Source organism: Cyprinodon tularosa, unplaced genomic scaffold, assembly GCF_016077235.1.
Source record: "Cyprinodon tularosa strain WSP-4 unplaced genomic scaffold, ASM1607723v1 ctg51, whole genome shotgun sequence".
Classification (NCBI taxonomy): domain Eukaryota; kingdom Metazoa; phylum Chordata; class Actinopteri; order Cyprinodontiformes; family Cyprinodontidae; genus Cyprinodon; species Cyprinodon tularosa.
This window is the reverse complement of record NW_024039241.1, coordinates 1,093,517-1,120,395: the sequence shown is the minus strand read 5'-3', so window position 1 is coordinate 1,120,395 and position 26,879 is coordinate 1,093,517. Positions and strand designations below refer to the sequence as shown.

The following is a 26,879-nucleotide window of genomic DNA, read 5'->3' as shown; positions in this document are numbered from 1 at the left end:
AGTGAAGGCACATGATTAATACTGAATATACTTTGATTTATTCCTGCATCGTATTCCTTTGGATTATATATATGGGAAATGTTGGAGTATGACAGCTTTATAATAAACTGATGTTTAGTCAATAAGGTGGATCTTTGTCCAAAGTTAGATCACAGAATCTCCAGATGAAACTGGTTTTAAAAACATGAGTTATAGATAGAAATGTGTTCATTTTTGCACAACCTAAAGTAAACTGTAATTGCCATATTCCTATTTGTTATAACAGCTGAACTCCTTTTTTGCTGAAGCTACACTCTTCTAGATCAGTGAAAATGCTCTGACCTTATCTCCAGTCAAGTATGCAAAAGCAAGTTGGCTGATCCTCTTAGCCCCATGCTTAGAGTTCTGACTCCACTGAGGGTCAAGAAGCACCAGATGGAGCATCTTGAATCACACTCATGGGAAAAAATTAGGACATATAATTAAATAGACTCATTAAACAAGCTATAGATTTAAAGTAACAGTGGTTAAATAGGTACATGTACTGACATGTTAACATTTGCTTACTTTAAAAAATGTTGTATGATGGAACTCCTCTTCATTTCCACACAGCATAAAAATAAAACATATTTCTATTTAATTCTATTAATATAAAATTAATGTCATCCAGAACCTTGAAAATCTACACACATTCATGTCAAATAAAACACATAAAATTCATGGACTTTCTGAGAAAGAACTATTGGAAATTATATTTTATTTATTTATTGTATTAGAATATACATTGAAATTATAGTTAATCCCTCTACATATCAAGTTATTGTTTAAAAAATCACTTATGGTGTGACTACAATTCAATTCAATTTAGTGAATTCAGTTATTCAATCATGTTAATAACCGGGCCATTGTAGCAGTTTTACATTCTTTCCCTAAAGTTGCCTGGGTTGTTTTGAGGACTATTGCTATACTTGACAAAACCATATGACGGACCACAGCTTGTTCGTCCCACGAAAAAAAAAAAAAACATTTTAGAAATTCTGTATTTTAGATGTGCAAAGGGGTGATGGTTTTGAAGCTACACCTTACCATATCAGAGCTTAGCAGCTGAGCAACTTCGCCTGCAGCTGCAGAGCACAGGCTCCCTGCATGGTAAACGTCATTGCTGATGTAGTCACTGTGCTGCAGCTCTTTCTGTCCAGCTTGAAACGTCATTGGCCGTAATGTCAGTCAGTGAAAACGTCTGTAACCACAGATTGAAGCCTATATCTAAACAAATGGATAAAATGATATTGCAACATAAAAAAATATTGAATTATTATCCAGCCATTCTGTATATAGGGTATAGTTTTGTCACTAGACGTATAAGAAATATTTAAGCTAAGAATAACATTGATATGTTAGTGCTTTGTTGACCTGTTGTACCTGTTTATTGGACAGAATGATTTTTGTTTTATTAGAAACGCTTCTACACTGAAGTCTGTGGTAGTTGGATTTACAGCTAGAAGACTTGGTGCAGTAGCATTTATCCAGGAAAGCAAAGATGTTTCATGGGAGATAAAAGTAATAGCACCTTACATCTCAAGTAGACACAATAGGATTTCTAAGTTTAGTTAATTTACTACTTTAAGGAATAAATTTCATTGTTGGTAATTGAAAAGATTTCCTTTTAAAGATGTAAAGACTACTCTACAGCATGTTAAACTGTGATATATGTAATAAATTAAAATGGTAAGACGCATATTGGAACAAAGAATTCTGACTTGATTGTTAACATTTAACTTTGATAAAAATCTTTGCAGTAATGCTGTTTTACAATAGTTTTTCCTTATGTTTTGAAAATTTTTTCCCTTTTTTTTAAATTAATGATATTAACTTCTTCAAAGCTGTCAAAGAGCCAAGCAAATACATATATACATACATATATCAATCTAACTTCAAGTTTAAAATACATTGTTGGTTTTAGTTTTCTTTCTGTGAGTTTATTCAAATTATATATTTACATTTAAAAATAAAAATATTTTTATTCATTTTTCTGGTTTTCAGTAAATGTCCATGGGATAAAAATGGTCCAGCAATGATTGTTGAGATATTATTTGCAAAAATGAACAATATGCTGTATAAAAAAAAGATCCTTTATTTATAGAGTTATTTGCTGCGTGAAAAAAAACTGAAAGAGAGTCAGTTTTATCCCAGAAACTGTCCCAAGCCTTTCTAATTTCTGTACCAATTGATCTTTATCACATTAATTACAACAGATGTTATCCTCCAGTTTTTCACAGAAGGAACATTTTGTAACTCTCGACAGGCTCAGTGACCCGCATCTGCAGGTCAGCATCCTGTTTACCGTCTTGCTTTGGCACCAAACATAACTATTGGCTGTGTAAACCGCAGACAATATTATTATATCCTTATTTTAACAACTGCAACTATACACTCTTTTTTACTTTCACTCTTTTACAGTATGATTCTGACTTGACCACTTATTGTATTAGGATGCTAAAACTTCAAATAATTTGATTTATCATACAGTATTAAACCACAGCGCTCTGTGTTTTTACTGCACCTTTGGTAGATGTGTCCCAAAAAAAAATATATATATATAATAAATAAATAAAATGAATAAAAAACAGGCTGCTATGAAGACTCAGTTCCAACAAGAACCAGCAAAAAAAAAAAAAAATCTGACCCCACTCATTCATCCTACTGTCAGAGAAACACAAGGTCATTCACCTCCTTTGCAAAAAAGTCTTTTTTTTTTCTTAATATTCCTCACACTGTAGCTTTGGGCAAGTTGATTTTATGTGATTTTCTTAACCTGTTTCTATTCTTATAAGGACCGACACATATTGTATCTATCTCACTGTATAGACATGTTCTATTGTCTTTCTGATTTTAAGGAGTAATTTAAATAAAGAGATTTCTAAAAAAAAAAAAGATGAAACACAGTATATTTATAATCCAGTAAAGCAGGACATCATATATTTCTGACACATTTTGGACACCTTGAACAACTCATGCAATTAGTTTCCCAAACAAAATGCATCCTTTTCATTCATTTTGTGGGAATTGTTAGAGGCACCAATAAATGTATTAATTTTATGTAAATTTTCCCAGTGTCAATTTAAGTTTGTGCTACAACAAAGGTACATTTTTGTAGGATGATTTAACTCCTTTACCAGGGGTGCCAGTACTTGTAGATGCCACTCCAATCAGTGTTTCTTAACAGTCTGAAAAAGCCTAAAAATCACTGAATTATTTTTTTTTCCCAGATCAAAATAATTCATAAAAATCTTTGTGATCTATTAATACTTTTCTGAAGGCCACTATCTAAAAGTGTGATCTTTCTAGTGATTGACAGTACTCACTTAATTATCCATGCATCTTTGTTGAAATATCTGCCAAAGGTTATTTGCAAACTTTAAAATTTACATTTAAGAAATGTACGTAAAAACCCAGGAAATTTCAGTTTTAGTATTGAAGCCTATATCTTAATACAATATAAGAATACTTTTATATTATGAAGCAGTGGTTCCAAAAATGAAACATTATAGGCTTTGATAAGATAGAGTACTAGCACCAGCTGGAAAAGAAAAAAGAAAAAAAATAAATACTTGCCTTTACAATGGGAAGGTCATAGGACCGGCAAGTGCTATCATTGCCAAAAACATAAACTATTTATTGATGTAGCATACCTCATGCTCACAATTATTGACACATGTGTACCTGTGGTTTTATAATTACCTTTAAAGAATCTATGTATAAGAACCAGGTTTGTGGGTTTCTATCTAAGTGTTTCTGTTACTTGATGTCAGTCCCACCAGGCAGCCCAATCATTGAAAGCCGTGAGGATAAGGTCAGCGAGGGGAATGAGACGGAGCTCACCTGCATATCCATGGGCAGCAAGCCAGCCGCTTCCATCAGATGGATGAAGGGGGAGGATGAACTGACAGGTTAGTAGAATAACACCCTCCCTCAGTCAGCTTCACATGCTCTCTGCCTGTCTGCTTCCGTACAGGTTAGTCTCTCTGGAGGTTCTTCCATTGTGAACAAAAAACGAGTTCTATAAACATGATGTGTACAGATTATGTTGACTGGCATATGTACATGAGAAGATCATCTTGCCTGTCATATACAGTTGGAGACGCATAGTGTTAAAGTCACTGCTGCTTACCCATGTTTTGCACTCCTTGCTCTAATTTTCTCCTAAATATAGATTTTCCTTGAAGTAACTTCCGTGGTGTAGATTTAATTTCAGGGATCAATGTTTGGATTTAAGAAAATGCATACGTATTTGCTAGAAAAATCTAGCTACACCTCGACTGCTGATGGAATATGTTTTAGAAAGTATTTTACTCTAAGACTTTCTTTTTGTTTCCAATCCAGGCGCTCGTGGTAAACATGGTTTATTTGCAAATTTGATCTTCATTTCACCGCCTTCTGTTGCCTGCAGAAAGGTATATAATCTGAAGCAATGAAAAATCATACTACCTCTCAGTTATAATTAGGTGTTTTCTATTATTCATTACACATTTACAGCAATGACTAGTTTTATATTATTTACATTGTTATGATACAGAGTGAATGTCTTTGAGCTTGTTATAAAAATATATATTTATTGAATAAAAGGATACATTTGGCAGTTGAGAGATTAAATATTTAGACAAGAGCAAATCTGAAGCTAAATGCCATCTGTGCCTCCAGTGTTCCCTACAGGAGTCAAAGTCAATTTCTGTTTATGAGTTGTAGAGTGTTGTGTTGGGAAGGGAGAGACAACAGGATGGTTAGATCAGCAAAATGCCACTGACATGCTGAGCAGGGCTAATCCACAGTGGCAGATAGAAAGTCACGTCCTCTTGTACCCCAGGAAACACAAATCAGTTAGTGTTATGGATGTGCTAAACTATTCATTAGTCCCTGCTCATACTCAGATTCCAAGGCAGACATCAGGGCCTCTCTCATTGCAGCTGTCTTAAACAAGGCAGTTATAATGAATATTAGATATGGTGCCCACATTTTACTCAAATCAGTTGATATTTTCTATCTGTGCAGTTGTAACCTATGTTGTAATATAATCCACATTCAAATTGTATTACTGATTCTGTTAAAATTATGATACTATATGCATTCCTTAGTACATGACTGAGGCTTATTTTGAAAAAAAATATATTCTAGAGTTGGATAAAATGCACCTCTGATCCGAAGCCATTTCGGTGCACTATCTACACAAGTAGGGCAGCGAACATCAGGAGCAGATTGAAGGTTTTCTGAATTTTTTTTTTTTTTTTGGGAGCATTCTTGATGACTAACAATATTGTTACTCAGGAATTGTCAGAGTGACATATATTCAGTTAATATATAAAAACAAATGAATGACACATGCAATATGTTCATAAAGATGCATTAAATTTATTGCAAGTACAAAAGGGAAGAATTGCAAATTCTTCCATTGCTATTTAACTACTACCAACAAAATACTATTAACAAAATATTCTTTCCTAGATGGAATTTCGATTTCAGGAGGCATCTCATTGTGTTACTTGGGTGTAGAAAGAACTTCACATTAACAATCTGATGTTGCAACTTAATTGCTTTGGAATAAGATTCGACAACATAACAGAAACCAGTAGGTATGATACACATTTAATGAAGCACATAAAGTTGATCTATTTTCTAAATTTAAGATACTTTTATGTGAACTTGCTAGACGCGAAGTTGGAAGGCTACAGTTGGAACTTTTTTTTTAGATTCACCTTCAGTATTTTATTCTTATTTTTACTGCTGTGTTTTTTTTTGTCTTAGTCTTAAACAGCTTTAAGCTTTGATTGCTAACCGGCACTGCTGCAAAATATTCAATATTTATTCATCTAAATGCAATTAAATATTAAATATTGAATAATTGTTGATAAATGTCATTTCTATTCTGCACTCATATTTTTAAAATTCTCCATTTATTGTGTTTTTTTCACTGTTGGCTTGGTTTATAAAAAGTTCATAAACTCCGGCAAGACGCCTTCTATCTAACACTTATAGACTTAGACTTATAGACATATAGCTGATAATTGAAAAAGTAAAGTGTGGCTGACAGAAGTTAACCTTTTAAAAGTTGTCTAAACTAAAAAGTAACCTGCTCTATTGCAACAAATCATTATGACAAAACTTTTAATTATGTCTCATATTTAGAAGGCTCATGTCCCTATATATTATTGGTAAAGGTATATTCCAAAAATGTCCTGGTCAGCAAAAAAGCTTTCTCTTTTCCACCTAAAAGGGTCTTCTGTCACTGCAAGAGTCATTATGTTTTTACTTTACTGTAATTCTGAGGCCCCACTGCAGCAGCTAACTGTACAACTTCATTTTCAGACTCCAGATCAACTAATAGGACTCATATTTTCTCTTTTTTATAGCAGTTAGCTGTATATATATTTATACACATTGTGTCTATTTTCAGCAGATTTACTTATGCTAGAGCTTTACTTGTCTGAGCCTTTTTGAAACAGCTTGATCACAGACTGCCCAGGAGTGCATCGGCAGCAGGAGGACTCGGGTTAGAATCTCAGTGAAAGAAAATGTCACCCTGAGAAGAGGCCATGCTTGATTGCTCTGGGATTGATCACTACTTGATGCTCACAAGAGCATTTGATTTGGCATCTCTGGTGCAACTCTAAAAATCTCCTCTGCATTCAGATTTGAGTCCTTCTCTGACCTGATCCACAGTGGTTTCCTCTCGTTTGGGTGGTTAATTGACAAGAAGTAAATGGTTTGAGTTTTGATATATGTGTTTCAGAGCCTTCTTAAATTATCTTCTGTAGAATTTAAAATCCTCCTTCTCACATATAAAGCCTTAAATGGCCAAGCTCCATCTTATATCAGAGATCTGATTGTTCCTTATGTTCCTAACAGAGCACTTCGCTCTCAATCTGCAGGTTTACTAGTGGTTCCTAGAATTTCTAAAAGTAGATTGGGAGGCAGATCTTTTAGTTATCAGGCTCCTCTCCTGTGGAACCAACTACCAGTTTTAGTCCATGAGGCAGACACCCTGTCTACTTTTAAGGCTAGGCTTAAAACTTTCCTTTTTGATAAAGCTTATAGTTAGGGTGGCTCAGGTTATCCTGAGCTATCTCTATAGTTATGCTGCTATAGGCTTAGACTTTTGGAGGACATAGGGACCCCCATTTCATCATTCTGCTTCATTCTCTCTCTGTTCTCCTATTCTGCAGAATCTGTTAGTTCAATCTCTAACCTTCTGCTCTCTCTGCTTTTCCTCAGAGTAGCTTTGCCTCGTCTGTTCCTGTTTGGCTGTGACGTCATCCTGGAAAAAAACATCAGCTGTGCTGCTTCTATCAACACCCTTGTTAATAGATGTTGGAGATCGGCCTGTTTTCCAGTGTGGTCCTGTTTCTCTGACCGTGACTGAGTGGATGTGCTCTCTTCGTCCTCTGGCATGGGAGCTGCCTTGGAGCTCGTCTGCCTGGCTGTGTGTTTCCTGGACGCCTTTTACAGCTGCTTTTTGTATCTCTGCTTCTGTCTCCTTGAACCCCAGTCGGCCTCGGCAGATGGCCGCTCACACTGAGCCTGGTTCTGCTGGAGGTTTCTTCCTGTTAAAAGGGAGTTTTTCCTCTCCACTGTCGCTACAAGCATGCTTAGTGTGGGGGATTGTATTTGAGTCAATGAGTCAATGCAATCAACTGGTTTTCCTTAGATAGAAAACTTTGTATCAATTTGACTGTATGATCTGGTTGAACTGTAAAGTGCCTTGAGATGACATGTGTTGTGAATTTGGCGCTATATAAATAAACTGAATTGAATTGAATTCTGTTCTAACCCTTTTCTCTTATTTCAAAGTAAGTTTTTGATTTTATTTGTATTGAATGTTATATTTTTACTTTAAGTTAAAATCCTGATGGATATTACTATTTGCACCATGTTCAGGGGTACCACAGCATATCATTATGATCTGCTAACAGACTTTTTACATCGGATGCTCCTCCTGGCGCAATATTATTCTTAATTATAAATTTTACTGAAAAGACAAATAGTATATAAATAATTGCTTTATGAATTTTGATGGGTCTAAAATTTATACATTTAACACCTACTCTAAAGGATTTTCACCAAAACAAGTCGTAGGTTAAATGAGGAGGAGTTACGATGTTACCAGAGCCTACTACCTCTGAGAAATGGCCTCGCCGCATTTCTTTTGTTGTCATTAAAGGTGTGGTGGAGGATTTTCAAAAAATTTTTAAAAGACCTCTCCACTTTAAAAAAAAATGCATATGGACAACCCTGTACTGCTACCGAGAGGGAACACCTATTAAACGCATGCGAGAGCATGCACAAGCCCCTTTCTCCTTGTTTTACTAGCAGTGATGTGAAATGCATTTCTCCAAATAAACTTTACCTGTCGAGTAGAAATGTTGCAACCTGACACATTTTCTCTTACGACCTTCTGCCATTTTCAAAGAACCGCGGTGAGAAAGACGAGCTTCAATGACTGTCTGACTGTATCTCACCACAAAAATACGCCTCAAATTGCGCATATGCACAAAAAGATAGATAACTGGGGAAGCACATAGGACGGCCTACGTAAACAAATAAACAGAATGATTGACAATTAGAAGGACCACTTATTCTGATGATCCACCTGGAAAAAGAAAATCCTCCACTACACCTTTAAGGTTTCCACTTTTCTTCTGGGCTGGTAGGTTAAATGTTTACTCATGCTGGCAACTGGCTAGCAGACAGTATATTTGAGGTTAAGAACAAGAGCAGACGTGAGTGCACCACTTACTGGCGAGGAGGAGTTTAGCTTGTAGCAATCTCCTTTAAACCACTTCACCATAGTGACTTTATCTTACAGAGTATTATTGTCACGGTTTTGGTTATATTGTGCTTTACTTTGCTCTACAGTATGTTCACTAGTTTTATTGGTTTAATTCCTTTTTTGTTGTAATTTCTAGATTTGTTAGTTCTCATGTTTTTCTGTTGTCCTCTGTAGCCCTCTTGTGTGTGTGTGTGTGTGTGTGTGTGTGTGCGTGTGCGCGTGTGTGTGTGTGTGTGTGTGTGTTCCTTTCCCCTTGGCTCCCTTGTTGTCTCCTCTCACACCTGCTCCTTGTCAGCTCGTTAGCCCTCCCTTTGTCTCTGTCAGCTATATATGCTCTCCCTCTGCTCTCACTCTTTGTTGGTTCCTTCTTGTTGCTGGTCCTGTCTTCGCTGTAGTCGTCTCCCCTCGTCTCTCCCTGACTCCTTGGACGTGTTTTCCCTTGATGTCTCCATGGTTCTGGTCTGTTACATTTTTAGTTGGATTTTTGGACTGCCTTTGTTTACCATTTTCATTAAAACTAGAAGTATTCACCTCAGACTCTCTGCCTCTGCATTTGGGTCCTCCAAACCTCAACCAAGATGTGACAATTATAACCCTGCAAAAAAGCTATTTGGTTTGTCCCAAATTGCTCATTACATTTCTTATGACTTTTTTTAAGAGTCACTTTCTACTTGTTTTTTTTTCTGTAAACGGAAGATTTAAGGAATGAATCATTTGTTGTTGTATTTACTAGAGTAATCACATTTAAAAGCAACTCATCAAACCTGATTTTATCAAATTTGTTGTGTTAAACTATCCTACTGGTATCTGAATCTGAATCTTAAAACAAAACGATTGAAAATTTAAAAGGGCTTAATTGAAATGTATGCTTCCCTTTTCTTAATTGAATTTTGAAAAAATAAATAAATGAAGCAACCTCATAATTACTACTTTAATTACTTTCTGTTAATGTCTCACATCCAATCATCAAAAGAAAAACTTTAGCTTAACAAAATTTGGAAAAAAAGTTAAAAGGTGGGGAAGTGTTTTTTTAAGTTTCTGTAGTCCCTTTAAAATAGCATTATTACAGAAGTGTTGTAACTCACTGTTATTAGCTGTTCTAACAAAGTTGTTTCTTTAGTGATATTCAGGTTCTGCCTGCTACAGTTAACAACCAGAAAAGCAAGTCATCAAATAACATGAATATTTTATTGCTTCGGTATGTGCACTACGTTCTTTAATGTCTTTCTTCAATTCGACAAGAAAAAAAGTGAAAGGCTCCCAGTTTTAGGAATGAAAAGAGATTTGTTTACTGTTATTACTTCACCAAGTGTGCTTTTCAAACACCATGATCTCTCTCTGCAGTTGGTAGAGTCATCAAATTTAATGCCTACAAGAGCAGTGGCCACTCACTGATCCCGGTGCTTTAAATTTTATGTTAGTAGGCCTTTCATGGGTGGGTGTATTGAGGGTTAATATCCATCAAGGGGTCATATACGTGTGTGTTGGTGATCATCAGCTGTGGAACAACGCATTCTTGCCCTCCGTAGGTCTAGGCCAGTCTCCCCTGTGAAAAGACTGAAATGGAAGTGTGCCGCAGGTCAACGTTAGGCTGTAATTATTTCCTCACTTCATTAAGTGCGAGTAAACCATCACACTCAGCACTGCGGCTAATGCGATGCCCCTCTGGCATTGTAATGCTCTCTAAATGAATGCCCCTTTGACAGCCTCGGGCCTAGTGGGCAGCAGATTACTGCAGGGTGAGCCCCAACAATGCTCCAGCCTCGAGCTGCTCAAGCAATCATTATTGGGCTTGATATGACCCAGCCGCTCTGTGCTGCTCTCGTCAGAATCGAAGGCCTCAGGCTCGTCTGAATCCTCTGAAGTCTCGTTCGGGTACCACATCACCGAATCATAAATTAAATGTAAATGCCATCTTAAAGTACTTCACTTTGACAGGTAATATGCTCTTAATAGCTATGACTATTTGCCCATTACAGCCACTGCTGCAGCAGCAGCAGCTTCTGCTGCTGCAGAGGGATTGGAGATTTGATTTTGAAGTTTTCAGCCAGTGACTTTTATTTCCTCTCCTGCCTGTGCTGGTTTTTCCAGGTGAAACAACAGTTGAGGAGAACTATGACAGGATGTTTACCATCACCAGCCGGGTGAGGTTTTCTGTCACCAAGGAGGATGATGGAGTGCCAGTGGACTGTATCGTTGACCATCCAGCTGTAAAGGACCTACTGGCTCAAAGACACTTGGAAGTGCTCTGTAAGTGACCCAAAAATGCATGTTTTTAAAGAGTGTGAACCACACTGCCAAAAACAGCATAATGCTTGTCCCAAAGTAAAGGTCAGGACAGTCCAGTTTTTTTTTTTTTTTAAAGCATCATCTTGTGACCCCTGAGGAGTATGGAGAACAAAATTACATGAATAATTATAAAATGAATAAAGGTGAATGTTGTACTAAATGGATGAATGTATCATTAAATCTCCCATTAGATGACGTACCATTTATCTAACTAATACAGTACAAATGATATACTATTACATTTAGTAATTCACACTTAGATTAAAAGTAAATGTTCTATTATAAAGTTAGATATATATTCTTTACCATATAATTAAATTGTCCAAATTATATTAAAGAAATAATTTATTTCACTCTATAGTTTATAGTGAAATATTTATATGTATTTTTAAGGGGTTGCAAGGTTGCCAAGTAGGGAGTCATCCATTTCTGCCAGGGTTATTTTAGTGGTCAAAGGCTAAATGATTGGAAACTGATGTTTGGGAGATGAGAAACTTCTTGGTATTAATGTGTTTAAAAGGCTTAAAGAGTTCGGCTATAAACTCTAAAAATAATCTCTTGCCATTGTAATCAATGGAAACATTTGTGCTGTCTTCATAAGCTGGTGGTGTGCTACAGCCATCCGTCAATATTTGACATGATCCTATTTTTGCTTTACACAAGAGTCAGCTGGGAACAATGCAGCAACAGGAAACTGAACAACCGCAACATCCATATTGTCCAAATGACTTATTAAACACTAAAGATTTTCTTTAGGGTCTATCTGCAGCAGGTAAATCAATCAATGCACATACATATATATCTCTGCTGTCTAAGTTAATGATTCATGCTTAACCCAATACCAAGTAAATACACAGCAAGTAGTGTCAATACTGATACTGATACCAATGCTTTTCACATTTCGGTTTGTTAGATCATTACACTTCTGATATTTAAATGTTACTGTGTTTTATCCTTTGGACAATGTTTATAGGAGGCTACTGCGATTTTATAAGTTAGTATTAATATGATAAACCGAAGAAATAGAAACACTAAACAAAACTGTGTGTTTCTTAAATACACAAAATGTGAAACATAATTTGATACCATATCATAAATAAATCTTTCTCATATAGAGAGCCAATAAACTAAGAAAGAAAAATAACAAGTTCACCCAATCAATTAAAGTTTTTTCTTTATTATTTTTAAATAAAAAAGTGGTAGAAAATTAGCAAATTACAATAACTGAAAATCAAAGAAAACTTTCCAGAAGCCTTAGAGTGGGGCTTTCCTGCTGTACAGGAAAAATGAAAGCAGGCAGAGTTAGTTTGGGCTTATAAATTCTGCTGATATTTCTGAGGCTACAAATATTATGATTTAAGTGGATCATTGCCGGCTGCTCAGAAACTGAGTTGCACTACATTCTACGTACAGAAGATGTTTTTACTTTTTCAAGAACAACTTATGTCCCTCACAGGGTTAGGATTAGGACAGAAAATAATTATTCAAATATATTGTTATATATTATATTATTATATATGTTATATTATATATATTATATTATATATGTATATCAGTAATTCCAGTGGAATCCACATAATCTAGTTCTAAGATGGGTGTGCTTTGGTTGTGTGGTTAGCGGGCATGGCCTATTTATGGATGCCTTACTCCTTGACGTGGCTAACTTGAGTTTAAATGAAACCTGTGGTCCTTTGCCACACGTCTCTCCCCCTCATACCCCTTTCCTGTCGGCCTGCTGTTGAAAAAAAACAAGCCACTACTGCAGTAAAAACTGAGAAAAAAAAATCTTTCTCTAAGATGATTTGTCCATTTAAGCTCTAATTTATTGTAATGCCTAAATACTTAAATCCTCTCACTTGTGTGTCTGAAAGTCCAGATTTGTTTTTTTTGTTTTTTTTGTATCTGAAATGTGCATTTGAGAGCTTGGAAAATACTTTTACCATTTAATCATGGCTTTAATTTCAATAATTTAAATTTTTTGTTGATTTAAGTGTAAATTCAGTATAATAGTTGTATATTTCTGTAAATACAATACAATAATGATTATACATAAAATAAAATAGCTTCATGATGTTTCAGATCTTTTTGATTGATTTGTTTTTGAGATTTTTGCCAAATCAAATGCTCTTGTGAGCATTTTTTGAGATTTTTGATTGATTTTTTTTTTTTTATTGATTGATTAAAGAGGTAATATTTGCCTTCTGCCACTGTTAGGCATCAAAGAAAGGTTAAGATAGTCTTTTGTAATCTGTCGAATATTTTTTTTTTAAGGTAGATAACTGTTTTGTCTGACCTTTTAAGGAAAAAGAGAAAGGTTGACTGTAACCGCTTGACATTTTGGTAATCTTTTGCGTCCACAGATAAGAGAGTCAAAAAAAAAATCACACTTTGCTTTGAGGTGGAGCAAACTGAGTGTATGTGTAATGAGAACATCGAATAATCCTTTATTACTTACAGCTGTTTTTTTATCTTTAGGTTTTCTTTATTGTTTAATTTTTCTGCAAGTTTCACTCTGTAGAAATAAATCTGTAACTCACTGTTACTTACACTATTTAGCTTCCATTTGCCATTTGTCTATTTTTAGATAAACCCGAGGTGAAGATTGTTGTAACTTATCCTGATGGATTAACAAGAGAGGGCGACAATCTTGATTTGACATGTATCGCTGAGGGGAAACCGCAGTGAGTTTTCACACATGGATTAACTTAAGCACTGGATTTTTATTTATGTTTAGTTGTTGTATCCTGTCCAGCAATCCACTTAATGTTTTTTTTTTTTATTCACTGTACCATTAAAGCAGTTGTTCAAATGCTGTACCACATTAGTGATCTCACCCTCCTCTGTCGATCTTAGATCTGACCTTTATTTCAGATTTCTAGCATGGATAGACAGCGTCTGAGTGATGCGTGTGGCATTTGTGCTCTCTAGGCCCAATCAGATCAACTGGCTTAGAGTGGACGAAGATGTGCCTCCTCATGCTGTGGTCACCGGCTCTGATCTTTACATTGAGAACCTGAATAAGTCGTATAACGGCACCTATCGCTGTGTGGCATCTAATGCTGTCGGAGAGGCTTATGATGACTACACCCTCTATGTGTACGGTATGTATTAGTCATGATAAAGCTTGGTATTAGCTTCCTTATCTCTTGAGGTCTGTGACACTGTTTTTACAGTATTAATATAAAGCTTGAGAGGCTTTGGTATTTTGGAAATTATGCTAAAATAATAGAATCTTTTGACAGTTTTCCTTTATCAGATTTTCATTTAACAATCTCAGACATTTTGGAAAAATGAAAGCTCAAACTTTTAAAAATGGGTTTGGTCAACTTAGCATAGTGCACTGCAATAGTATTCACATTTAAAGGGCAATTTCACATCATGTCCAAGGACAACTTATCACTGTGTGGGCTTAAGCCAAAATGAATGAAAATCAACATATTAGTTTTTGTAGCAAAAAAGGAATCTGAAAGATTTGACAACAAACTTTGAATGCTATTATATCTCTAAGTTATTTATCTCTCACTTTCTTCCTTCCTTTAGTTTTCAAACTGTAAGGTGAATCACTTAGTTGTTTTACCACGATGTTGCAACAGAAACAGTAAGATAAATTGAATTTTTGCCTGCGTTAGTTAAAAAAAAAGTTGAAAACTTAAATCTTAAAAAAAAAAAAAAAAGAAACTTTCAACACAAGAAAAACTAAAGTATTGAATGTGAGATTTATTTTTTTATATCAACAGAAGGGCAGCATATAAACCAAGTGGAACTGCTGCACAAAAACAGCATGTTTTGCCATATGCTCTGCAGTTAGCAGGCCCAGAGGGAGTCTGAGATGTGGACAGGTCATATTTATACAAAAATATGGAAAATGCTGTTCACAAGCTTTCAAGCACCACTGCAGTCTTAAACCTTTCTGCCCTACCAAACACCGCCCTGCGCGACTTGAGGCAATTAATCAGAGTTCACATGGTTCCCTCTGGAGCTGCCTAATAATTAATATGACTGTGTACCTGTAATGGTCTGTTTGTTAGCATTTGAATTGTTATGGGTTTTTTTTTCTCTTTCAGTTTCCTTTGAGGCACTTTGGTCATTACTTTTTCAATAATGTCTCAAATGTGCACAGAAATGTACAAGTCTTTGCTGTACCCAGTATGTTGCTTTTAATTATTAAGTATTTTACCGCTGAGAGCAGCTTTGCTCTCATGCATAGTTTACTTTTTGTGAACTTCTAATAAGTTTACTCAGATGACTGTCATTAACTTGCCTATACAGGTGCGTAACAGTAAATTGGAGTATAATTGACAGAAGAATGTTGTATGACACCAATTAGAAATTAATCTTTCAAGCAAAGGACAGACTACCTAAATGTTAGTTCATATGTTGCACATTAAATACGCTCAAAATCTGGTAAGGGTTGCATGAATTTCTGCATTAGTTTAATATGCCACTAAGGTAAATAGCCTTAGACCAGGTTACCTTAATAATGGCCTTCAGCTTGTCTGATTTGTTTGGTCCTGTGTCTCTCTTTTCTAGTCATTCTTCGTAAATCCTTTAGGGTGTTTAGGCCAAGTCTGTTTCCTTTTCTGTCAATTAAAGTTTGAAAAAAGAAAACTTTATCCTTGCACTGGATCTCAAACAGCTTGCATTCTGTGCTCAAGATCCTCCATTTTCAAATTAAAATGCCCTTTCTCTCTTTTTCCCTTTTTAATAGAGGACTTTAGATCATGGAGTAATAGTTCTGGTTGTTTTTAGTCCTTAGCTCAGATAAAAAAGTTCAGATAAAACTGTGACATAACTGGCCCTAAGGGGCAGTGCAGTATTTGCCGTCTATGTCTTAGATACATCTTTGAAGCAGTCCTCCAGCTACCTTTTAAATGGATTTTACATTCATGTCAAGTGATGTTATCCTTATAGCAGTGCCCCTTTTTTCTATCAAACTTTTCCCTTTACCAAACTTTGATAAATAAAATATACGTTGCTTCTTTAGTCTCTTTGAGACTAACACTTACACCAGTCTGCCCTTTGATTGTATAACACAGTGTATAGCATAACGTTTCATTTGTATAATATTAATAATAATTATAATATTGGTTACCAACATTGTTATTATTACTATTCGTATTGTATATAGTAAATCTGTTTATAGTTCATTCTTTGTTTTTTGTTCTGTTTAGAAACAAAATTGCCATAACATGATAATTCTGCTTTTCCATAAAACTTGAATGTTATATTGAGCTTGAAACTAAAAAAAATGGAGGAAAAAAAAAAAACAGATGCAGAGATATGTTGCTTATATTTTCTAAAAAAACAGAGTTTAGGTCTTAGATTCTAACCACAATCATCCAAATTAACAGTAATAAATACATAAATAAATACAAAAATGTGCCCTGAATGCAATAGGTTACTAAAAGCAAAAATAGCTATCTTTTAAAATGCAGTTCTAAATGATATATTTAAAGTTTAATCTGTTGTCTGAGCTTTTTTTTGTTCACAAACAACTTTTAAAGGGCAACATAGAGACCATCTCTCCTGAGGCATGAATTTCAATGAGCTGTCAATTGGCTAACCTCTCTTCATTTAGGCCTCATTTTCTTCAAATCATAACACGACTGCCATTATTTTCACAGCTGTGTTCATGCTATTGTTTTGTTTTTTAACCCATAACTACAAAACAATTTTAAAACACAGCAAATTAATCACTGAAACAATTACTGTGATCTTTGGAGAATTTACTTGATCAATTTATAGAAGCAAATTTGTTTTTTTGCAACTGCAAAAAAGTTTTTGAAAGACACCAATAATGCTCTTGAATTCCCTAAGAGGAGTAAGCAGGAGTTAATTATTTGAAATTTTTAAAGCACAAAACGACCCAGTAATGTAACATCATGGAAGCGCACTCCTCCTCGGACCTTAATTTCCTGTTTTTACTGACTGGCAGGGGTTTATTGAGATCAGAGGAAAAAAATAAATTTCCAGCAGCTGCAGCCGTTGTTGGCATGTTTAGTTTTCTCTCTGTGTATCATCCTGCTGTTTTGCATTTTTCTCCCAACTTGTCAGCTGGTGTGCCAAAACCATTCTCTGCCAGTGACAGTACCGGAAACCTGCGATTGGAAATTTATCTGATGTTGAGGTTCCAAAAAATCTGTAGAAATAAAAATTTTTTGATCTACAATAATATCAATATTTAGTTTCATTTTTTCTTTTACTTCCCTAATTTTTTTTAGAAGCCATTGTGAAAAAAATGCAAATAAATGCAAAATGCACATTAAAAACAGCTGCCTGCTAATATTTAGCAGAAGGATGTTAAGGTCTGTATTATGTAAAATTAATAATTTAAGTTTTTAACTATATGATAATTTATGCCTTCATCAAAATTGTCTCAGACTTTGTTAGCTGTTCTAAAGTAGAGCCTATTTAACAGAAATTGAGTTATACCATGCTGCAGCAGCTTTAGGCCAACTTGGGGAAAGGTGCCACTGCAACCAAGGCAAGTGACTTTCATAACAAATGAATACTTCACTCTGTAGAAAACAATATTTCATCATACATATTTGTATAGTTGACTTTGTAAGTCTTAAAAGAAGTCATAGCCTGGTAGTTTACATGTACCATTCTACACAGGCAGCAGTGCTTGCCCACTGCCTGCAGGCGAGTCCATGATTGTTGGAATCACCCCTTTTGGTGGAATAGATTTAGGCATGAAGACAACAGATTGGACTGTAGTTAGCGCCTTATAGTACAGGTGCTGGTCATAAAATTAGAATATCATGAAAAAGTAGATTGATTTCAGTAATTCCATTTAAAAAGTGAAACTTGTATATTATATTCATACATTACATACAAACTCATATATTTCAGATGTTTATTTTGTTTAATTTTGATGATTACAAATGACGACAAATGAAAATCTCAAATTCATCATATCAGAAAATTAGAATATTGTGAAAAGGTTCAAAATTGATGGCCCCTGGTGCCACACTCTAATCAGCTAATTAACTCAAACCACCTGCAAAAGCCTTTAAATGGTCTTTCAGTCTAGTTCTATAGGCTACACAATCATGGGGAAGACTGCTGACTTGACAGTTGTCCAAAAGACGACCATCGACACCTTGCACAAGGAGGGCAAGACACAAAAGGTCATCGCTAAAGAGGCTGGCTGTTCACAGAGCTCAGTGTCCAAGCACATTAATAGAGAGGCGAAGGGAAGGAAAAGATGTGGTCGAAAAAAGTGTACAAGCAAGAGAGATAACCGCACCCTGGAGAGGATTGTGAAACAAAACCCATTCAAAAATGTGGGGGAGATTCACAAAGAGTGGACTGCAGCTGGAGTGAGTGCTTTAAGAACCACCACACACAGACGTATGAAAGACATGGGTTTCTGCTGTCGCATTCCTTGTGTCAAGCCACTCTTGAACCACAGACAGCGTCAGAAGCGTCTTGCCTGGGCTAAAGAGAAACAGGACTGGACTGCTGGTGAGTGGTCCAAAGTCATGTTCTCTGATGAAAGTAAATTTTGCATTTCCTTTGGAAATCAAGGTCCCAGAGTCTGGAGGAAAAGAAGAGAGGCACTTCATCCACGTTGCTTGAAGTCCAGTGTAAAGTTTCCACAGTCAGTGATGGTTTGGGGTGCCATGTCATCTGCTGGTGTTGGTCCATTGTGTTTTCTGAGGTCCAGGGTCAACGCAGCCACATACCAGGAAGTTTTAGAGCACTTCATGCTTCCTGCAGCTGACCAACTTTTTGGAGATGCAGATTTCATTTTCCAACAGGACTTGGCACCTGCACACAGTGCCAAAGCTACCAGTACCTGGTTGAAGGACCATGGTATTCCTGTTCTTAATTGGCCAGCAAACTCTCCTGACCTTAACCCCATGGAAAATCTATGGGGTATTGTGAAGAAGATGCAATACACCAGACCCAACAATTCAGAAGAGCTAAAAGCCACTATTAGAGCAACCTGGGCTATCATAACACCTGAGCAGTGCCACAGACTGATCGACTCCATGCCACGCCGCATTGCTGCAGTAATACAGGCCAAAGGAGGCCCAACTAAATACTGAGTGCTGTACATGCTCATACTTTTCATGTTCATACTTTTCAGTTGGCCAACATTTCTATAAATCCTTTGTTTTTATTGGTCTTCAGTAATATTCTAATTTTCTGATATGATGAATTTGAGATTTTCATTTGTTGTCATTTGTAATCATCAAAATTAAACAAAATAAACATCTGAAATATATGAGTTTGTATGTAATGTATGAATATAATATACAAGTTTCACTTTTTAAATGGAATTACTGAAATCAATCTACTTTTTCATGATATTCTAATTTTATGACCAGCACCTGTATTGATGGTAATATTAATACGGTACTCACACTTTGTGAAGAGCACGCTACTGTAGACTTTTCTGGTTTAAATAAGGCACCCCTACACAAAAAAAAAATGCACGTTTACATTCCCGACTTTCCAGCAAGTTTAAACTAAAGCTCAATACCAACACACACGTTTCACATGAAAAAGTGAGATTTGCAGGTGATGCTTCATTTAAAGACAACAAGCAGCTCACAAGACCCTTATGGATATAATTAAACCAAGGATCATGACATTGCCCGGTATGGCGCAGCCAGGGCCCTACCCTAGAGCCAGGCCTGAAGTTGGGGCTTGCATACGAGCACCTGGTGGCCAGGTCTTTGCCCACGGGGCTTGGCCGGGCCCAGCCCGAACAGACAACGTGAGCCCGCCCTCCTGTGGACCCACCACCCGCTTAGGGATCCGTAGGGGTCAGGTGCAGAGAGGACTGGGTGGCGGTCGAATCGGGGTGCCACAATGGCCCAGTCTGTTCACAGCTTCTGGCTGTAGGGACATGGAACGTCACCTCACTGGGGGAAAAGGAGCCTGAGCTTGTGTGTGAGGTTGAGGGGTACCGGCTGGATATATTTGGGCTCACCTCTACGCACAGTTCCGGATCCCATCTCCTGGAGAGAGGCTGGACTCTCCACTTCTCTGGTGTTGCCCACGGCGAGAGGTGGCGAGCTGTGATGGCCTCACTCATTGCTCCCCATCTCAGTTGTCACATGTTGGAGTTCACCCGAGTGAACGACAGGGTCGCGGAAAAGTCTTTCACCGTTTTCTCAGCCTATGAACCCAACATTGGTATAGAGTACCCGGCCCTCTTGGAGTGCTTGGGAGGGATACTAGATAGTGCTCCAACTGGGGACTCTATTGTTCTACTGGGGGGCTTCAATGCCCACATGGTCAGTGACAGTAAGACCAGGACAGGGGTGATCGCTAGGTGCAACCTCGATGATCTGAACCCAGGCGGTGTTCTGTTGTTGGACTTCTGTGCTAATCACAGTTTGTCCATAACGAACACCATGATTGAGCACAAGGGGTTCATAAGTGCATGTGGCACCAGGATGCCCTAGGTCGGAGGTCGATGATCGACTTTGTAGTTGTGTCATTTGATCTCCGGTCGTGTGTCTCGGACACTCGGGTGAAGAGAGGGGCCGAGCTGTCAACTGATCACCACCTTGTGTTAAACTGAATCCACTGGCAGGGGAGACCTGGCAGGCCTAAGCATGTTGTGAGGGTATGTTAGGAACATCTGGGGGATGCCTTTGTTAGCACTGTCTTCAAATCCCACCTCTGGACGAGTTTATTCCAGATCCTGAGGGAGGTAGGAGACATGGAGTCGGAGTGGTCCATGTTCTCCTCATCCATTATTGATGCAGCTGTTTGTTGTTGTGGCCATAAGTTCTCTGGCTCCTGTCGCAGGGCAATCCCCAAACCTGGTAGCGTTGCCTGGAAGTAAGGGATGCCATCAAGCTGAAGAAGGAGGCCTACCTGACCTTGTTTGCTAGTAGGACTCCGGAGTCAACTGAGAGGTACCGATAGGCCAAGCGTGCTGCGGCTCATGCGGTCACAGAGGCAAAAACTTGGGTCTGGGAGGAGTTTGGAGAGGCCATGTAGGAGGACAATCGGTCAGCCTCAAAAGTGTTCTGGCAAACTGTACACTACCTTAGGAGGGGAAGCAGTGCTTCACCAACACTGTTCACAGTGCGAGTGGGGAGCTGCTGACCTTGACTAGGGATGTTGTCGGGCGTTGGAAAGAGTACTTTGAGGATCTCCTCATCACCCATTCTGAGGAGGAGGAAGAGGCTGGGGACTTAGAGGCGGACTCTCTCATCAGCCAGGCTGAAATCACTCAGGTAGTTAGAAAGTTTCTCAGCGGCGGAGCCCTGGGGTGATGAGATTCACCCTAAGTACCTTAAGTCTCTAGATGTTGTAGGACCTTCTTGGCCACTCTGGCTCTTGGCTCTGCAGTTTCCCTTGGCAGCGGCCGGGATGAGGATCAGCACCTCGAAATCCGAAACCATGTTTCTCCACCGGATAAAGGTGGACTCCCCGCTTCAGGTTGGTGGAGAGTCCTTGTCTCAAGTGAAGGAGTTCAAGTATCTTGCGATCTTGTTCACGAGTGAGGGACGGATGGAGGGTGAGATTGATAGATGTATCGGTGCAGTGCTTGCGGTGATGCCGTCGCTGTATCAGACTGCCGTGGTGAAGAGGGAGCTGAGTCGGAGGCAAAGCTCTCGCTTTACCAATCAATCTACATTTCCACCCTCACCTATGGTCATGAGATCTGGGTAATGACTGAAAGGACAAGATTGCAAATACTAGTGGCTGAAATGAGTTCTCTTCGCATGGTGGCTGTGTGCACCCTTCGAGATTGGGTCAGGAGCTCAGTTTCCCCTGGAGGAGGTTGGAGTAGAGCCCCCCCACATCGCAAGGAGCCAGCTTAGACTTAGACTTCTTTATTTGTCATTTTGTAAGCACAGGGTGCATACAGAACGAAATTGCGTTACATACAGCTTATGAACGTTGCATTGATATTTCAAATGGCACAAGTTATAGAAAAATACAAAAAGTGCAGCAGTGGTCAAAGTGTGAACAGTGCAGAGGATAAGAGACAGTGTGCAAGTTGCAGTGGATTCAGTGCAAATAGGCATTTGTGCAAAAAATGCGTTATTGAAAATAGAATGAGATGAACAATTAAAGGGCTAAAAGTTAAAAGTTCAGCAGCATTTGATGCCCGATAATGTGCAATAGGTGCAGAGTTCGGTTTGTGGATCAAAGGTTCAACAGTCTGATGGCAGTGGGGAAGAAGCTGTTGCACAACCTGGTGGATCTGCAGCGGATGCTGCGGAACCTCTTTCCAGAGGGCAGCAGGGAGAACAGTCCATGGTGGGGGTGTGAGGGGTCTTTGAGGATATTACGGGCTCGGGACACACAGCGCTGTGATGAAATGTCCTTAATGGAGGGAAGAGGAGCCCCAATGATTCCTTCTGCTGTCCTCACCACCCTCCTCACATTCTTCCAGTCAGAGGCTCTGCAGCCTCCACACCACAGAGAGAGACAGCTGGTCAGAATGCTCTCTATGGTGCTTCTGTAGAAGGTTGTGAGGATGGGCGGGGGCAGGCGGGCTCTCCTCATCCTCCGCAGAAAGTACAAGCGCTTCTGTGCCCTCTTCACTAGAGATGAAGTGTTTACAGTCCAGGTGAGGTTGTCCGTGATGTGCACCCCCAGGAACTTTGTGCTGCTGACCACCTCCACAGCTGAGCTGTTGATGAGCAGTGGAGCATGGTGGGGGCGGTTTTTCCTGAAGTAAGATGTCAGAGCTGAGGTTGCTCTGACATCTTTTTCAGATGCCTCCTCGTCACCTCCCTCGAGAGGTGTTCCAGGCATGTCCCACTGGGAAGAGGCCTTGTGGAAGGCCCAGGACATGCTAGAGGGCATATGTCTCTGAGCTGGCCTGGTGTCGCCTCGGGGTCCCCCCAGAGCAGCTGGAGGAAGTGTGTGTGTATCAGGAAGTCTGGGCATCTCTGCTTAGAATGCTGCCTCTGTGACCCAGCCCTGAAAAGCTGAAGAAAACGGACGGACGGACGGTGTTGCCCTGCAATGGACTGGCGACCTGGGGTGTAGGCACCAGAACCCCTCACGACTCCAGCGGGGATAAAGCGTGACGGAAAATGGATTGATGAAATCAACCAATGTATTAAAGTACTAAAGTATTAAAGAGACATTAAAGTATTAATAAAGCTTCTGGCAATAATAATCTGAACTAGGGAAATATAGGGAAATCCCTTGTCTACAGTCAGTCAGAATAATGAAACTTAAAAACAACATAAACAGGTGCAAACCAGGCTGGACATCAACTAAGATGATTGTGAAGAAGGGAGTGAAAGGGGAAATATGACGGATTAGATAATGTTCTGATCAAAACACAAGTTTATAAGAAAATTTAAATTGTTACACTTGATGTTTTAGTCCAAACTTTTAGAAAAGCACAAATAACAAAACCTCAAATAAGTAAACAATGCATTATGGTATGTAAAATAAATGAAGCTAGAACAATTGGGTTATTAAAGGGCAAAATCAAAAGTTGCAATACAGTCCAAATGTCACAGAAATGCAGCAAGGAGTCTCCATATGGGCTGTTACCAAGTCTACATAACTACAATAAGACTGTCAGGATCCGGGACTTTGCCCACCAGAGGGCTCCGTGGATCCAAGCCTGGGGAGCTTGGACTCAGCTTGATCAGCTGTTTCCTATCTGCTGATTAAGGAAGCTCCCTATTTAAGCTGTGTGTGAATTTCTCTCTGTGCTGGATCGTGTGTCTTACCTGTGCCACAATGCCTGTCTGAGCCTTGAACCTGTAAGATTCTTCTGAGTTCCAATAAATATTGGACTTTTAATCCTCCCTCTGTGTCTGTGAGTCTGCATATGGGCTAGTAAAACCATCGCATCATGACAGAACGATCCAGCCAGCAGACTAGCCCCGCAGACTCCTTCTACGCGCTCCTGGAGAGCCCGCTCTGTGCCGTCTAGGAGACCCCTGAGCCCGCTCTGTGCCGTCTAGGAGACCCCTGAGCCCGCTCTGTGCCGTCTGAGAGACTCCTGAGCCTGCTCTGCGCCTTCCAGAGACTCCATATGTGGAGCCACAATCGGTGGATCCCTCTGTTCCTGAGGTGGAGCCACAATCGGTGGATCCCTCTGTTCCTGAGGTGGAGCCACAGTCGGTGGCTTCCTCTGTTCCTGAGGTGGAGCCACAATCGTTGGATCCCTCTGTTCCTGAGGTGGAGCCGCAGTTGGCGGCTTCCTCTGCTCTGGATGTGGAGCCTTAGTGGGCGGACCTGTTGCAGAGCAGCGGGAGCGGAGACGGCGTCCTTCCCGGGGCTACTTGCTGAAGCGGAGACAGAGTTTCTCCTGGTGCTTCCTGCTGAAGCGGAGGTGACGTCCTCCTCCAGGGCCCCTGCAGCTTCTGAGACTGCAGGCAGCTTCTGCTGCCGGTTTCATGGCCGGCCACCTGAGACTTTTCCTGGCATCCCTGGTTCGCCCTCCATGGGCGAGTTGTTTTTTTTGTTGTTTTCTTTGGGGCGTCTGGAATCCGCCTTTGAGGGGGGGGGGTACTGTCAGCATCCGGGACTTTGCCCACCAGAGGGCGCCGTGGATCCAAGCCTGGGGAGCTTGGACTCAGCTTGATCAGCTGTTTCCTATCTGCTGATTAAGGAAGCTCCCTATTTAAGCTGTGTGTGAATTTCTCTCTGTGCTGGATCGTGTGTCTTAACTGTGCCACCATGCCTGTCTGAGCCTTGAACCTGTAAGATTCTTCTGAGTTCCAATAAATATTGGACTTTTAATCCTCCCTCTGTGTCTGTGAGTCTGCATATGGGCTAGTAAAACCATCATGTTTTGCATCATGACAAAGACACAATCTTCATGCCAACTACTGTTTTAGAAGGCATGGCAGGGGAAGCATTAAGTGTTCCAAGCTTACAAAGGGCCCATCATTTCAGCTTTTATCCAGGGTAAATCAATAATGATGTTTCTCCAAAGGTGTTTCCAAACCCTGCAGTTTGTACCCTATAATAAACTAATTTAAAAGTGGTGGTTTTAAATGGAAGGTGGACCCTCCTTAGATATTCTAGCAGGATAATGATCCAAAGCATATGGCCAAAGAAAAATTGCCTTCTGTACATCTAATTGACAATAACTGAATTATTTTATAAATGTCTCTGTCTTTTTTATATTTCTGAAATGTTCAGCAAACCACATGGATCTTTCCCAGCATGCTTTTTTATCATAATCATTAAGTAAGTTTGAGCAAAAGTATGGTTTGCAGATTTTGAAGCTTTAATGTTTCTCCCATAGGCCTATTTGATATTGCTGGCAATTTGCAATCTCCTTGTCAAAAACAAACAGTATAACATTCAGTATAACATCCAGACTCATATGTTAGTGTTTAGGGAGGTTTCTGAAATTGTCAGTTTAAAAATAAGAAATGCATGTGTAATAGGTTTTATATTAACGAAAAACTGCACCCATTGTGAGGCAAAAAGTGAATAGGAAATTCCTGAAAGGACAAAATCATTGGTAGAGGAATAAAAAAAATCATCAATGTCAAGAAGTTGAGGAGGGCTGTGGGTCTGGGGATAATACTTATTTTAATTATTTGTGTTGGTATAGGGAACCAGTTTCTGAATTGTAAACTTTAAAAAACTTGTAAAATTACTGCTTCCTAAATGGTTTCCAGCATGTTACTTACAGCATGAATTTGCAGCCATATGGGGTCTTGGGAGCTCGCACAGCTAAACAACGGAAGATCTTACTAATCCAAATCCTTGAATAATAAATGGTATGGAACAGTGCTGCTATTCCAGTCTGTCCTTGTTTAAATCACTCCATAAGCCTGAAAATAAAATCTTCCCAAACTTGATTTAAATTACAACAGATGGGATTGCCTCATCTGCACATTTTCAACATATATCAACTAATCTTTTGGTTACCTGTGTTATATCTTTTCAGGGCTGAAAGACAGAAGCTTTATATTTAGAGGGGGGAGCTTTTAGAAAAAAAAACTAAGGGGTTTATTGGAAAGTGCATTGCAAAAGTCAACACACTCCTTTACATTTTCAGAATATAATTAAGTAACAACTAATTAACAGGATTTTAGGTAGCAGACAAACGCAAAATTTTGAGTAATAGATAGATGGAAGACAACAATGCTTGGTTTTCTGATTGTCTTTTGCTGTAAAAATCTCAGGTTTCAAGTTATCTTTTATCTCCTAACTGAAGAATAACTTCCCGCAGCACGTTCTTGCCTTCTTTAATTGAGACAATATTTTCAGGTTTGTTTGGGGTGTTATGAAACGAAACAGGTAAAGCAACTTAGAATTACACCATATTGAAAAGAAATTGTGAAAATTGTGTGTTTCAAACTAAAAGACTTAGAGAAGCACTACTAGAAGCACATCCCTGTAAGCTGCTCCAGAACGTCTCTCCTTCAAAGATCCAGCCTATATAACCAATTAGCACAATAAAACCTGTGCAACACCCACGTATTTCCACTGTATAGCAGGTAAGGGTGCAGAGTCATTCCTGTGCGAAACACAAATATGCAGCTCTTTCCCTTTTATACAGGTATTTTATTACACTGATACCTCTATGTATCAATGGTTATTCATTTATTTGCCCTGCCTAGAGGATGATGACATCTGCTTGTTCCCAGTGGACCCATGATGATCACTTCCGAACAAAAGGACAACATTTGCTGCCAAATAGCTCACTCAGAGCAGATCATCAAACTATTAGGATCACATTTATGTTTGCTGAGCAAAGCTTCCCTTAAAACTGGAGCAGAACAGTATTTTGAAGTAAATCTGAAAATTACAATTATTACACCTCCTCATAGACCCCTTTATTAGGGATGCAGTATTCGTACCATCCAGATAG

General features: G+C 38.7%; 1 protein-coding gene across 2 annotated transcripts in view; it reads left to right on the top strand.

Annotated features, from left to right (window-relative positions):
- The window catches only part of cadm1b (cell adhesion molecule 1b), a 280,976-nt gene that overhangs the window by 218,151 nt on the left and 35,946 nt on the right, over nucleotides 1-26,879 (top strand). For both annotated transcript variants that reach the window (XM_038303434.1, XM_038303433.1), the window contains 4 exons: nucleotides 3,792-3,929; nucleotides 10,892-11,050; nucleotides 13,674-13,770; nucleotides 14,018-14,190. In XM_038303434.1, coding sequence (XP_038159362.1) covers nucleotides 3,792-3,929; nucleotides 10,892-11,050; nucleotides 13,674-13,770; nucleotides 14,018-14,190 — 567 coding nt within the window. The remainder of the gene's footprint in view (nucleotides 1-3,791; nucleotides 3,930-10,891; nucleotides 11,051-13,673; nucleotides 13,771-14,017; nucleotides 14,191-26,879) is intronic.